The sequence below is a fragment of the Selaginella moellendorffii genome, unplaced genomic scaffold (genome assembly GCF_000143415.4).
Source record: "Selaginella moellendorffii unplaced genomic scaffold, v1.0 SELMOscaffold_14, whole genome shotgun sequence".
NCBI classification, from domain to species: domain Eukaryota; kingdom Viridiplantae; phylum Streptophyta; class Lycopodiopsida; order Selaginellales; family Selaginellaceae; genus Selaginella; species Selaginella moellendorffii.
The window spans coordinates 2,687,231-2,702,423 of NW_003314275.1; the positions used below are offsets into that span (position 1 = coordinate 2,687,231).

Here is a 15,193-nt window from a genome sequence, read left to right on the forward strand (position 1 = left end):
CTCTATTTCCATACTCAATATACCAATCCTTCCATTGTGTAGATTAGCTAATCCATATGAGGCAACTAATTATCCACCCATACCGCAGTCCCACGGTGGATACCTTTGTCTGTGGATATTCCTCTTCTTTCGCTTATGGATATTCCACCCATACCATAATCCCATGGTGGATACCTTCGTCTGTGGATATTCCTCTTATTTCGTCTGTGGATATTCCACACAAGAGGAAGGACGTATGCATGCATATGATTTCAAATTTAGGGGTAGGAATATACCTTTCTCAAAGGTATATTATATTTTTAAGTAGCCACTAATCAATGGGAATCGAACTCGTGCTATTTGTTTTAATACCACATGTAGCGCACCTTATCTCTCTCCCCTTAAGCCAACTGGAAAAGGGGCAATTGCTTGATGAAAGAGCCCTTAATAACGATTTTATCCCCATTTATCCCCCAAGGTTCCAAGGATCCACAGTGATAGTATATTCAAATCTCATCCTATGATCACATGCGCTACACTAAAACTCTTATCATTGTCCACCTGCAGAGTACAAAGTGGATGATTTGGTGTTAGTTTATTTTTCCCATTTTATGGTATGTGGTTTATCTAAGAGGCTCTTTATTCAGTGGAAAAGACTGTATCAGGTGTTGTGGCAAGTTGAACCACAAGTTCATGAAGTTCAACATGATATTCAATACGCCGATCCTCCAAAAATTGTGCACGTGCAGCAGTTGAAACGTGTCATACAAAGGGATCATGAACAACTAATACCACCTACAGATCCGTTAATGCCTCCAAATCCCGACCCATATACAAGAGAACCTTGATAATCTTCTATTATTCCAAGAGGAAGGGATGATGTGAGGTCTAAGTGTACAGCTAAGATGCTATATACTAATATTAGCGTAGTGAGATTTAGGTAGCCATAAAAATGGTTTTAATTTAGACCACTCACTCTTGTATATAAGCTAGGGTTTATGGGTTAATTGGGATGCATATTTTCTGTATTCCCTTTTCATATTCCATGCACCCACAAACCTATAAATCTATTCAAAATTTAAGAGTAGTTTTAAAAAAATATTTAAGTTTAAAGAAATAATATGTATAGCTATAAATAATTAAAAATATTAATATATATTAAATCTTTTGTAAATTCTCAAACTTGGACCTTGAGTAGTTTAAGTTTATCAAACAATTGGATGTTTTATGGACTGAAAATAATTATTTTAAAAGTTCAATAAATAATTTATTAAGTGATGCTAGCTAAGTCTGAAGCTCTAAACTTGTATTTCATATAAGCATTACCTTTAACCCACTACAAATGTATGAATTTATATTACTTGTTTCCATCTTCTAAAGTGCTCATACTTTTTAAACTCTAGTATAATTATTTGTATTTATCATGGTATTCAACTTGAATACATTTCTCTATGTCTTCATATAAACTTTATTTCCAATGGAAAAGGCAACTCTTCTTTCAATTAATTAAAACTTTATCTATACACCAATATAGACATTTTCAATACCTCTTTAATTTATTTGTGTTTTATTACTCATAAAATCATAAAGCATTGATGGTGTTCAAGATTTTATTCCAACTTTGTATCTATTGTTTAGTAGTGTCCAAAAAAAATTTTAAAATGGCATTTTTAAAAAATAATTATCATCATCAAAGATTATGATTTATATAACAGGATTTTTTAATAAAGAGAGCGAGTAAAATAAGGGAGTTGACAAGAATATTCTGGTATACTAAAGAATATTATATTTAGATTATAGCTACATTAAACAACTATTTAAAAAAATTAGTAATTTAAATATCTAATCTTTCTGGCAATAGTTGCTATTTGATAGAGGTTTTGTGTTACCACCTAATTTAGGGAAGAAATTATTACAATAATATTAAATAATTAGTATTTATACTAATTTTTTAAGATATATATTAATATTAAATTTTTTATTATTATTATAAAGTCCCTTTGAGTGTAATTATAAAAAATGCCCTATATTTTTTTTGTGTAATTTATAGGTAATCGTTTTTTTAATTTCAAATATAATACCAATATCTATTATTTCCACCTGTTCAGACATTATGATGAATCCAAAGTTTAACATTGGATCCATCCTATGCAAAATATGAAAAACTTTAAAATTTTAATGTTTAAAGAATTATATATAATTACAACTCAAAAATTGGCTAATTATGATGTTATAAGGCCTCCCATTTACAATATCACTTTCATAACTGAAAATTATATGTTTGTGATGATGGTATTGCTGCTTGATGTTGATGTTTTACTTTTAACTATATTAATGCCTTTGAGTATATTGTCTTTGCTTCCTTTGACCAAGTATTTATAATTTTCATATATTTGTTATTTTTTGTCTACTAATATGAAATCATGAAAAATTTAAAGAACTTGAATTGTTGTATATTTGTACAGGGCATGGTTGAAAGAAGAATATAACATCTAATCTACAACAAAATCTTGGAGAAACTAAATCCCAAGTTTTAATATGGGTTTAATCAAAGATGTTCTGGAAAAAAAGTTCTATATACTAATGTAAATAAGATTGTGAATAAGCTTGTATAGGTTTAAGTGACCAAACACTATAGATCTATAATTGGTTTGCTTAAGCAAACCTGTAGCAGTATTGAATATACTTAAAATATGCTTGGAGATTTTAGAATGGTTTAACATCTAATAGTTGTTGTTAATTTACATTAAATTTTTCATTTATAATTTATAAACTTTTCTAAACACTTTCTAGTATATTCTAATATTAATCTTGATTTATAAATTATAAATATGTTTATAACTATTGATTATTCAGTGAAAATTAATTAAGAGATAAGTCCCTAGTACTTGTCTCCGTACGATCATCCACGTGTCACTCATCGAGGCGATCCCGTTTGGGTTGTGTATTGTCTCTCATATTTTTTATCTCTTCACCATGGTGTGCTGGCTAAGATCCTTTCGCTTCTTTTCAGGTACCATCTTTGTTTGGGTTTCATTGATGGCTCCATCAACCTTGCATCACACTCTTTCCTTGCAAAGTTTACCGACCTCCTGAGAAAAGCTTTTCTCTCATTGAGCCAGCACGCTGAGTAGTCTCTCCCAGATCTGTGAGTGGAGCCTCTTCTCTGCTAAGTCACCACATGCCTTGAGCGCCACCATGAAAGTCTGAGCGTTTGGCTGCCAGCTTGCTCGTAGCACTCAAGAGCAAAGGTTGTTCTCAGCATATCCTAGGAAACAATGTTTTGCTGCTCCATGCAAAGTCTCAGCGTTTGGAGGCAGGCCAGCTTTTCGTTGCATCTGATAAAAGACATGCATGTCCCATGATGATTGTGTTCCAGGCAACCAACGTCGTGTTTCTTTGTCCTCCTGAACACTTCTGATGCTTGCAACGAATGCATTAGCTTCGTATTCACAATTTGCGAGGTAGACCAACCTATCCTGTTCTTTGTCCCATCCTCGAACAACCTGTGTTGCAAGCTGTAGTGTAGACTTCGACCATACTTTCATGATTCCCGGCTTATGATGCTCTTGACTCTGGAGAAGCTTATCTGGCTGCTATGCCCTGCACTGCTTCTTCCCATCGAAGTTGAGATTTGAGCGCCTGCAAGAACAGACAAAAGTAGTACGTTACCTTTTCTCAAACCTTTCGTCTCAAGCAACTTCTCTGGCCTTTGGAGGTGCATTAACGTCCGCTCCCCCGTCACCTATAGAGGATAGCTCAGTCAAATCGAAACTTGGTAGGTTCTTGCTCTTTTTTCCAGTCCATGTCCCGAGCTAGCTGTGCAATAACTTCCAAGTCTGGTGACTTCCACTAGTCGAACCTTGTATATGATCTCTAGGTGGGATCACCGTCCGTGAGCAAGAGCCTGCTGTCTTCTTGCTCTGCAACTTCATCTCCTTGAAGATTGTTTGTACACAATCTTCCATGACAACGCCTGCACTGTGCTGACTTACGCATCAGTGTTGGGGGCACTTTGAGGAGAATCCCAGAGTGCCATTGCTGTGCGTCTTCTCTGGGTTTTGGTTGCGATCTTGGTGCTGCTCGCGTGCTTTTTGCTCATGCGATGGATGTTATCTCGAAGGAAACAGCGCAGTAATGCGATCTTTCAGGATCCCGGGTGGATCGAAGTGTGGTGGACGATTCTCCGACTGAGAAGAAACAGCTGGAAGCTCACACTCGTGGTTAGCTGGAGCAGCGACCACAGCGTCCTCCGAACCACTATAACTACTGTGCGGCCACTGCTGCATCGTGACCATTGCGACGATGGTGGTTGTGGCGTCCTCCATGGTGGTGACCATGGTGATGGTGGTGAACAACCTGCTGCTGCTGGAGCTGGATCGTGGTGGCGAGCATGATCAAGGATAGAAAGCGCTGGAGCTAGATGAGCAGGGTGGCCACGAGCAGGGTGAACGAAAGCAGCTGGCGCTGGGGCTTAAACTAGAGCGTCACCTTGAAGAACTGGAGCTAAAGCTGGTGCTGGCTCGTGGCCTCCTCGAGGATGGTGTCCATAGTGGTGTGTTTGATGGGCTGGAGCTAGAGCAGCTTGCGGGTGTGAAGCTTGGTGATGGCAGCCATGCTAGGGCGCTGGAGCTCGGCGGGCAAGCGTTGGGGCGGGGTGAGTCCGAGAGACTATAGCTTACCTCCTTTTTGTTCTTTATACTCCCACACTGTTCTTGCCGAGGAAAATCCTACTTTTAGCTTTGTGAAAAGAACACGAATAGACTCGAGAGTTCTGGATTGTTGGACTTACAGTGCCATTGGGCCAAAGAGCCCAAACCTAGATGTGAACAACAATTTAATCTCACAATCACGAAATGCTCTAGGTACGATAGATGAGAAAATATCTTTAATTTGATGGCAACTCCTTTCCAGGCTCAATCCTAATGTACTTGCAGCGACAGTACTTTGGATAACAAAACTTTATTTTCTCGTTTTTCAAACTTAAAAATTTAGCACTCATTGAATGGGAGTCATGAAGATACAAGCCATCAACGTGCACAAACTACTTCCTTTTGCAAAAGTGGGAAAAAGAAACACAAGATAAATATTGCTGCTTTGAGCAACATAGCTCCATATTTAGCTCCTCCAGAGGTCAACACCAGTAAATTCGGTCAAAACGCATGGAATGATCCAACAATTAGACATATTTGGAGATGCCGGTAAAAAATGCAAAGCTTTTCTCTTCACCATTCTAGTACTCATCCTGGCATTTCAAGAGCTTTTTAAGAGATGAGGTTTGGAAAGACCAGCAAGCTTTTATAGCCAAGCAGCTGCATGGAAATGGTATGTACATACTCAAGGTCATGAAATTTCATTTTGGCATCCTATGAAGTGCTTCAGGTTTAAGGCCAAGGGATTTGTGGAGCATACCCTCAAAAGAGATATGTGTGGAATCCACAGGATGGGCTGCTTGATGTGTATGAGAGGGAGCTCCTTGCAAAGCTATTCCAGGAGGACTGAAGATCATACCAATTGATTTATATTGTGTTGGTTTTACCAATTGCTTTACTCATCCTCTTGAATAACATTGCAAAGCAAAATACTTGTTCTGTGAATATTATTACTATATTATGTATTATTATTATAATTATTAGTAACACTAGTACTTGCCCAGAAGCTGCATGGTTAGCAAGGGTAAATTTAATGCTAAAATTGATGCAATGCATCATACTAATCATTGTGCTATATGATATTTAATATGCATTTGTTCTTCTTTTCTTGCTGGATAACAAAGGAAAAACTCTTGGTGAGATTTTTTTTTCTTCCACAAAAAAGAAGCATGATATCTATTCCCAATTGGAGAAAATTATCTCAAGCACCCAAGCAATGCTATGTGATCAAGCACATGCATTCTTTATTGTAGTGTCTAATATTAATTCTGAATTAGAGTTTGTTTTGTTTGTAAAGCGTAACTGGAGTATTTGGCAAAGGGTAATACGGGTAGCAATATCACTTGACCATGCTGACCACACATAGCAAAGCTCTCATTTTTAAAATGTGATGCATTAGAAAAAGATGATAAGAAAACAATTTCAAATTTTGAAATTTGTGAATCTTTGTACATAGTGTGATTTGCTAATGTGGTATGTAAAGGTGGAGATGGTGTAGTGGATATTGCTTGATGTGTATATAATTCATTTTGATCTAAAGTAATTTGAAGTGGCTCAGGGTGTTTATCAGAATTATTAGTATTTAAATTCTTATCAAAATGATTGGTATTTCTTATAGCTCTAAGAAGATGATGAAAGCAAGACATAATTTGAAAATGTCGAGTACAAAGTTTAAACACTATAGCTTATACAAGTTCATGTTTGTAAAGAAACTTGAATTTGTAAGAGAAATATAAAAGTTTAATATGTGATGGAGGCTAAGGATATAAACAAATACAAACCTACTGCACACTTGGTTTTATGTGCTCATTTAGGGTTTTTCAACTGCTTGTTAAAAAAGGGTGTGCCACAAACTAAGAAGAAAGATTAAGCTTGCTCACATTTGATGAAATCTAAGGGTTCAAACACTATTCATGAATCAAAGCTCAAGGTATGTTGGGCTTTCTTCTTAAAATTTCTGGAACTTACAGATGATTGTCATGAATCCAAAGATGTTTTGGCATGGAAGTGTTATCTTAAATGTGGTTGATGCCATGACCATGACACCCAAGAAGGAGTTGACATATAGGAAGAAGAAGAGTTTTGGGGAGATTTAAACTTTACCTCCATTTCAAACTTTTTGTTGTCTGATTACATGATAAGTTATGGAGGATCCTGTGGAGATAACCAAGTGGAGCTGGACTCGCTAGAAGTGAAGCTAAAGTTTAGTGGAGAGTTCTATAAGAGACTTTGAGGTTACCAAGTGGATACAATGAATCTTAGATACAGCTATGCAGCAAGCTTATAGACAATATATTGTATAAACAAAAAAAAAACAATGTTGGGACCAACACTCACAACCTAGTTCACAGCTGTTGGCCCAACACCCTGTTTATTTGCCATATCATTTACATGCATTCTTTGTGGTGCCTTTTTCACTTAACAAATGACAAATGCAGTTTAGTCAACACTTTGATGTGATATATGTCATAACACCTTCTTTCACCCCAGGCAATTGGCCACATCCCATTGGTTAAGAGCAAACATTAGTGCAATTATTTATTAAGATGTGGTTAAAGAAATAACCCTTTTATAGTTACCCCCATCGGATGGCTACTATTGGCTGATCCAACAGCCCAGAAAGTTTGGCAACTCCTTATTATTATAGATTCTTCATGGTTGACCAATTAAATTGTATAAACACTAATATTATTTGGTATTTTGGTTTGCTAGTAAACATATTTAACTACATAATTGTATAGCTAAAAGTATTTTAAAATGAGTAACTTTTTTTTCATATAAAATTTCAAAATTGGAAATGTCACCTTCACATTCTTTCAAAGTTTAAGTGCCTCTTATAGTCCTTGAACAAACAAATAGAGATATTGGGCACATTTGATTAATTCAAAGAAACTAATCATTAAAAGTGTACTAGGTGATTTACAAATTTGCCAATAGAGAGAGCCAAGTCAACAAAAGGAGTCATTAAGAATAAATTTTTATAATACTCTGGTACACTAAAGAATATTTTGTTAATGTTTTAGTGGCAATATTTTTATTAAAGAGGCATTTTAAACAAACTAGTAATTTAAATATTATTTAAATCTGAGTGGCAATATTTCCTAATTAATAGAGGTTTTGCCTTATCACCTAATTTACAGAAGAAATTATTATTTTGATATTTAATAATTAGTATTATTAAATGTTTAACTATTATTATAAGATCTGTTTGAGTGTAACTTTAAGAAATGCCCTTTGTTATTTTGTGTATAACTTATAAATAATAATTTATTAATAAATATATCAAATTTAGAAAGAATATCAATATCTAATTCTTCCTCAATGTTATGAACCCCTTGTATTAAGATATTGTAGTGAATTCAAATTTTAACATTTAAATCCATCCCAAAAAGCATAAAATATATAAAATACATATGTTTGTAAGGGATTAAAGACTCACCAAAAATATAACATTGCAAAAAGTATACAGAAGTACAACTTGGGAATCAATTTGTTGTTGTGAGCACCAAGTGTATAGTTATGATGCCGTATATTAATATTAGCGTAATTAGATTTTGGTAACTGTTAGATTAGTTTCATCCAGACCATATATAAATTAGGGTTTTTGGACTAATTGATATGCACATTTTCTGTATTCCCTTTCTATATTCTATACACTCACATTGTGATATTATAAATATTTTTATTTACAGTATCAATTCCATAAATGAGAATTATATACTTGTAATGATGGTATTGCTGTTTGATGTTAAGACTTTTAACTTCCATCTTCATTTATAATACCTTTAAGTATGTTCTCTTTGCTTCCTTTCACTATGTATTTGTAATCCATACATTCATTAATTCTTGTTTTTAAAACTTGAGAAAAGTGTGAAGGTTGAGATTGTGGTTGTAGCATATGTGGTTTTTACCTTTTACCTTATGGTGGTTTATTATAGAATAATCATAGAGCAGAATATTAACCATTCACATGTTACATACCATATGTCTAAAGGTAGTGAAATGGAACTTGAGTTTTGGCACATTAGGCCACTGAACTAAAGGATAAAGCTAAACTCCCAAGCGTGTAATTAAGGAGCAAAAAAACTAAAGCACAGAGCAACTCTTGAACATTCAACTTAAAAAATAAAAAAGACATGAGCACAAAACGACATAAAAACAATGGAAGACAATGAAATTTCACTTGGAACTATGGAGGAAACTAACAAATAGAGAGTTTGAAATGGAAGACACCAAAGAGCTTGATAAAAACATAAGTGATATTTTGCAAGAGAAGCCAAAGACTAGTAACAAGATAATTATAAAAGTACTATCAACATTTAATTGTAGTTTATAGTGGTGCTTGTCACTTGGTGTTCCTCTTTTTAAATGGTAACTCCACATTTTATTTCTATTGTAGTGTTTGATGCTCGGCATCAGAGATAAAGTTTGTGAGTGAATTCAAGGGTTTAGGTTTCTATTTAATTGGCTTTAGATTTTGCTCCCTTTCAATTGAGGAGTCTTTCCAAAAACTGTCACATTGCTATAAGAACAATGATTGGTGTAGCAAGTACTTTGGAGTTCCTTCTCTTTTCTATCTGTAAACTTCTTTTTATTTGTTTCTATCAATAGATGTTGCTCTTGGTGTCTTGTGTAAGTTATCAAGTAATGAATGCAGGTTAAAGTCTCTCAAAAGGCATAGAAAATTGTGCACAAGAACGAACACTTCTACACTGGTGTCGTGAATGTGACTTCGGGTATCGAAAGTTACCTGTCAACTAGTCCTTACGGACAATCTTACCTTACTACCACGATGGCAGGAGGTTGGCATTGCTGGACCCTTTATCAGCCCCTCTTGTTCAAGTGTTAGTAAACTAGACTTTGCATCTGTACTTGGCCGGATGAGCATAAGGACGGAATTCCTATGTGTCTATTTAGCCAAGCATACTTGACCTGGCTTTTTAATTCTCTTTTGCTCTGTCTTGCACTGACTTGACAAGAACTCTTGCGTATTGAGATTGGTCCCTCAATATCGCTACATGATAGCTTACTGTGTCTGCCAAACACCCTTGCTATTATGCTCTTTGTGTTAGTCTCATTTCGGTCCCAAATGCTATTTATGGAAAGTGTCCAAATTTGCTCATTTGGCATATCTATAGAATCTAGAGATCGGTCTGAACATAATGGTGTTCATTCCGTGTCCAAATTCGCAATCTAAGGACATTCCATATTTAGTAAGTTTCGAGCTTGTCCCAGAGACTAACTCCTGATACTAAGGGAGGCTTGGGGTGAAAGCCCAAAGCATGTGTTCCTCAAGAGGGGGGTTATGGGGGGTTCCAAATGTATAGTAGGGATAGTGGGTATGTCGGGCATGGCCGACCAACCTGAGGCATAGTCTAACTCCCGCTTGCATGCCTGTCCTTGTTTTGCGTCTGGCTTGGGTCTAAGCCCAAGTTTCATTCCATGCTAGCTGATGAAATACCCATATCCTTGCGTTAGGCCATCGGTATGCCAAAATAGCACTAGACTCTGTTTGGCTCTGTTTTGCATACTAGTCCTGGCATTGGGATGTTAGTTGCTCTAGGACTGTTCTAAGTCGCTCCAGGCTCCTATCCCTTCGCTCCTTGGGCTTGCCTGTCCTTGTTCTGCGTCTGGCTTGGGTCTAAGCCCAAGTTTCATTCCATGCTAGCTGGTGGAATACCCATATCCTTGCGTTAGGCCACCGGTATGCCAAAATAGCACTAGACTCTGTTTGGCTCTGTTTTGCATGCTAGTCCTGGCATTGGGATGCTGGTTGCTCTAGGACTGTTCTAAGTCGCTCCAGGCTCCTATCCCTTCGTTCCTTAGGCTTTATACTCGGGAGTTGCTCCGTGGTTCGGTTCTATCACTCCTTGACTCCATGCTTGGGAGTTTGGCACCGTTCCTTCGTTCGGTGGCCCCAGGCCCTAAACCTCAGGTTCCTATGGACACATGGCATGGACACACGTGGCACAAAAAGGGTTTAGGTTCCGCTTCGTGGTGTTATCCTATAGTAAATCACCATAGGATAAAGGGTCAAACCACGTGCATGTAAGTTCCTAAATTTGGACTTCCAAGGACGCTTAACTTCAACTATCCCAAGACCCTTAACCGATTGGAAAAGGGGATGCACTCTTGTTCATGGGCCCTTTCCCTCTATATTTGAACCCTAATAGATCGTCTTTCAAGTCGTTCCCTTTGGTTGCTTACAATCCACCACGCTTTCCTGCAAGTTCACGCCCTCATGAATGGAAGCTAAAAGCCGCAGCTCTCCCGAGAGCCCCGCTCTCTTGACACCCTACCCTTCGGGTGGTGTGATTCCCTTAGCCAACCAGTAGAGTTAGTCCCAAACCCAAGGATGCTTAACTTCAACTATACCAAGACCCTTAACCAATTGGAAAAGGGGATGCATTCTTGTTCATGGGCCCTTTCCTTCTATATTTGAACCCCAACAAATTGTCTTTCAAGTCGTTCCCTTTGGTTGCTTACAATCCACCACGCTTTCCTGCAAGTTCATGCCCTCATGAACAGAAGCTAAAAGCCGCAGCTCTCCCGAGAGCCCTGCTCTCTTGACACCCTACCCTTCGGGTGGTGTGATTCCCTTAGCCAACCAACAGAGTTGGTCCCAAACCCAAGGACGCTTAACTTTAACTATCCCAAGACCCTTAACCGATTGGAAAAGGGGATGCACTCTTGTTCATGGGCCCTTTCCCTCTATATTTGAACCCCAACAGATCGTCTTTCAAGTCGTTCCCTTTGGTTGCTTACAATCCACCACGCTTTCCTGCAAGTTCACGCCCTCATGAACAGAAGCTAAAAGCCGCAGCTCTCCCGAGAGCCCCGCTCTCTTGACACCCTACCCTTCAGGTGGTGTGATTCCCTTAGCCAACCAACAGAGTTGGTCCCGAGACCCCTCTAATACCAAATGTAAGCTCCTGAATTTAGACTTCTCGGGAGGTCAGCCCAGTACTATTCAAACCCAAGGACGCTTAACTTCAACTATCCCAAGACCCTTAACCAATTGAAAAAGGGGGTGCACTTTTGTTCATGGGCCCTTTCCCTCTATATTTCAATCCCAACGGATCGTCTTTCGAGTCATTCCCTTTAGTTGCTTACAGTATGCTACAACTGATTAAGTTTTTTTGGTTTGAAAGTGAGTTAATAAATGGTTCTATTTCTCTCACTTTTCTTCTTTTGTGGCCTTCTCTCCACCATCGTGCATGACATTCCTTTTGTAGCCTTCTATATAGTTAACACTTTAACCTTCTCTTTGCTTTTGATGATTGTTCTTTCTTTTGTTTTTGTTCTGCTAATACTTCTTTGGCTCATCATTCTCTATGAAGCCTTCATGAAGATAGCCTTGAAAGTTGTCAATGGTGCTTATAGAACTTTTGTTCAATGGAGTGGCCAAAGGTGAGAGCTCCATGCAGAAAATTGCCTCTTTTACTCTTTCTTCTTGGCTGTGTTCCTGATGACCACTTTTGACATTGGAAAGGTATGCTACTGAACTTTATTTACCAGATCTTTATTTTTCCAGTGATTGCTTATGCAATCTAAGGTACACTGACTGGCTTGATGCTATCAATAAGATAAAAGAAAGAAGGAATTGGGGGACTTGTTGCTAACAGTAATTTCTAGATCAAGGCAGATCAGCAGATATCATTTTTCTATTCTTAGCTCAATTTTTTGCGACAGATATTTATGGAGATCAACTCAGAAATTATTATTATTAACAGGACTTTCGGCAAGAGGACTCGCAAGCAAGGACAGTGGTCCTATGCAACAGTTCCATCCAAGTATAGGTGTAGATGAGATCTCCAGATTGTATTGTGATTCAAGCTCTTTGTCTTTTTTTTCTAGGAAAAGAGCTTGAAACAGAGTTGCATCCTAGTGAATCCTCTGGAAAATGGTATAAGTTACTCTGAAGACAGTGTTTTACATTTATGTAGCCTTTTCAACTGTCAGTTTTGATTTTGTTTCGGATGATGCAAACTTCAAGACGAAACACTGGTTTGTTGACTCACAATGTTCCATGTTGGGGATATGTGCTACATTCTCTAATGACACTCTTTTTGTCACCTTTTCGATATTAATCCTTGTAGGTTAATCTTTGTTTTGCATATAGTTTGTCAGATTTGCTATCTTTGCATGCAATTCTAGCCGTGGCCGTAACTTATGGATATGGTTGCTTCGGCTCTACCCTTCCTTGTGCCAAGTTATGGCGTGCCATTTTGGAGAAGTCATAAACTTTCCACAAAATTCCTTTGATAAGGGTTCTCTATTATATAGTACAACCTTTAGAATCCACTGTGAGAATATACGGGCAAATGGTAGGAACTTTACGCCGATCGCAGCTAGGCACGAATGCTCCGGAGGGACATAGCGAGCACCCTGAAACAAACCAATGAGAATCCTATTGTCCCCAACGCGAAAGCAAAGGGTAGAATACCTTCCTATTGTAGATCGCCAGAAGATTCTTTACACCAGAAGTAAGAGGATTACCAAAAAGCCTGTGAGCGCAAGGCGGACGAGGATTCGTATCTTAGCTACAACCACAAGCATTGCCACCAACGCCACCGTGAGAGAGTAAATCTGGCCCCTGTTTATGCGAGCCACTTCCTTCCTACATAGTCTGCAAAAGGAAAGCAAGTAAAAAGGGCCATGAGAAAATGGCTTAGCTTGAGAGACCTCAGTTCCTTCATGGATTTAGAAAACACGTCGTCCGCAAGACGATGCTGCAAAGAAAAACCAAATTAAGGAAAGGAAATCTAAGAAAAGGTCTGCTTACTTGCTTCTGCACAGTGTCGTTCAGACTCTTAAGCTGCCTCATTATGTTTGTCAGCTCCTCTTGGTACTCATTGACAGCAGCAGTGTTCTGGGAGTTGGAAAACTCCACGTACTCCTCAAAAGTCTTCTGGTCACTTTCCAGTTGTAGTATCTGTTCGATGAGGAACTTGTTCACAGACGTAGTGGAACCACTAGTGGAATCCCCCGGGGAACTGCCAATCAAATCTTCAAGCATGCGCCCAAGCGCGACTCCAAAAACCTCGAAGGTGCTAAGCGTGCAGTAAAACTCCGTCCCATAGTGTGAGAGGATCCTCAGCTGGAGATATCTCGCCCACTCTGGCTTCGACAGAATAAACCTCTGAGGTTGCCCAACGTTCCTCGCCTCGAACTTTCCCAAGAGCCTCCATCCAGATGTAGGATAGCTCAGGCTTCCCAGCAGCTCCAGCTCCCTTGGATTGGACGAGTAGAGCTCGTAGTTGGCGATGACAAATGTTTCCACCAGAATTTCTTCAGCCAGCTCCACCATGACGAACTTCTCCTTGGCGCTGCATGGGTTCCGAAAGTACTTATCGTTGCCCTTGACGAGAATGTTGCCAGCACCCTTGCCTTCCTTGTTTGCCCCTAAAACTTTAGCACCGAGTGAGGCTGCGGCATAGTTGTGTTCGTTGCCCCCAACTTGGCGGTCGCGCTTGTGCCTGTTATCGTCGTCTTGATTCTCACTTGCTGAGACGAGGATATGCGAATGGAGAGGATTGAGTTCCGGACTAGCGAGAGGAACACTTCGTTCTTCCGCTAGCGCTGTGGCACGGTCGGGATCGAAGGGACTGACTTCTTCACCGTTGCTAGAACTCTGGAAATTTTCGCTCAGAGAAACAAGATGGAAGAAAGAAAAGGTACCTCAGCAGTGCGATTGCACGAAATATCGAGGAACTGCTCTTCCAAATCGAGAATCTGGTGATGCGCCTCCAAAATCTCGGGGATTGGAGCTTCATCGACCTCCGGAAGCTCGGAATGGAGCTCCATCCCGATCCCCAGTCCCGAGACGACCAAGAGAAGGAGCACCGCAAGACGTAGATTGCTCACCATGCCGGGTCAAGATGCGCTGATCGATCGACGGAAGAACCTGATCGGCGTCTCTATAAACCCTAGCCCGCGCCAGAGGAAGAACACATCCCTGAAATACCTTAGAGGAGAGCATCGGTGCCTAGTCCATCGCCACCACACCGCTGGCAGGATTCGACCCTGGAAACCATTCCCCGCCAGATTTAAATTGCGAATATTCTTTAGCCGGTACTTTTCCCGTTCTGCGAGAGAATGGAGTGTGACGAGATTCCACTCCGGCATACCTCGTGCACTCCGTTCTGCGAGAAAGTCACCAGCTTTGCCGTGTAGGAGATGAGATCCCACCCAGGCATAGAACCGAAGACGCCCTTTTCATCGTCAAAATGCCCCTTCTGGGCAAATGCCGTAAGAAGGACGTTCCAAGACACAGCATTTCTCTGCGGCATCAGATCAAAGAGGCCTTCGTGCCTTCGATGCTTCCATTCTATCAGATCAAGACCCGCAAGCCATCAAAGACCACTCTATGCTGCTGCATCGGACGGGTGGATCGCTCGCGCATCCTGCAGCTGGATCGCCCATAGCCAGGCCATCATAGATCAATAGAGGAGCGAGGGACCTCGGCTGGAAAACGCACCAGATGAATGACCAAGCCTGGCATCACGAGCTCCACATATCAGACCATTGCTAAGCAGCTCATCCAAAAGCCCTACTCTCTC

General features: G+C 39.4%; 1 protein-coding gene across 2 annotated transcripts; it reads right to left on the minus strand.

Annotated features, from left to right (window-relative positions):
• Positions 1 to 12,876: 12,876 nt before the first annotated feature.
• Positions 12,877 to 15,193, minus strand: LOC9631965 (SUN domain-containing protein 4). 2 transcript variants are annotated; one of them, XM_024675453.1, is made up of 5 exons: positions 14,313 to 15,193; positions 13,417 to 14,265; positions 13,317 to 13,363; positions 13,082 to 13,260; positions 12,877 to 13,019 (listed from the first exon to the last, which is right to left on the minus strand). In XM_024675453.1, the coding sequence occupies exons 1-4, from the start codon at positions 14,499 to 14,501 to the stop codon at positions 13,107 to 13,109; spliced, it is 1,239 nt and encodes a 412-aa protein (XP_024531221.1). In that variant the 5' UTR covers positions 14,502 to 15,193; the 3' UTR covers positions 12,877 to 13,019; positions 13,082 to 13,106. The 2 variants fall into 2 exon arrangements, with proteins under 2 accessions (XP_024531221.1, XP_024531222.1); XM_024675454.1 differs by having other exon boundaries at positions 13,078 to 13,260.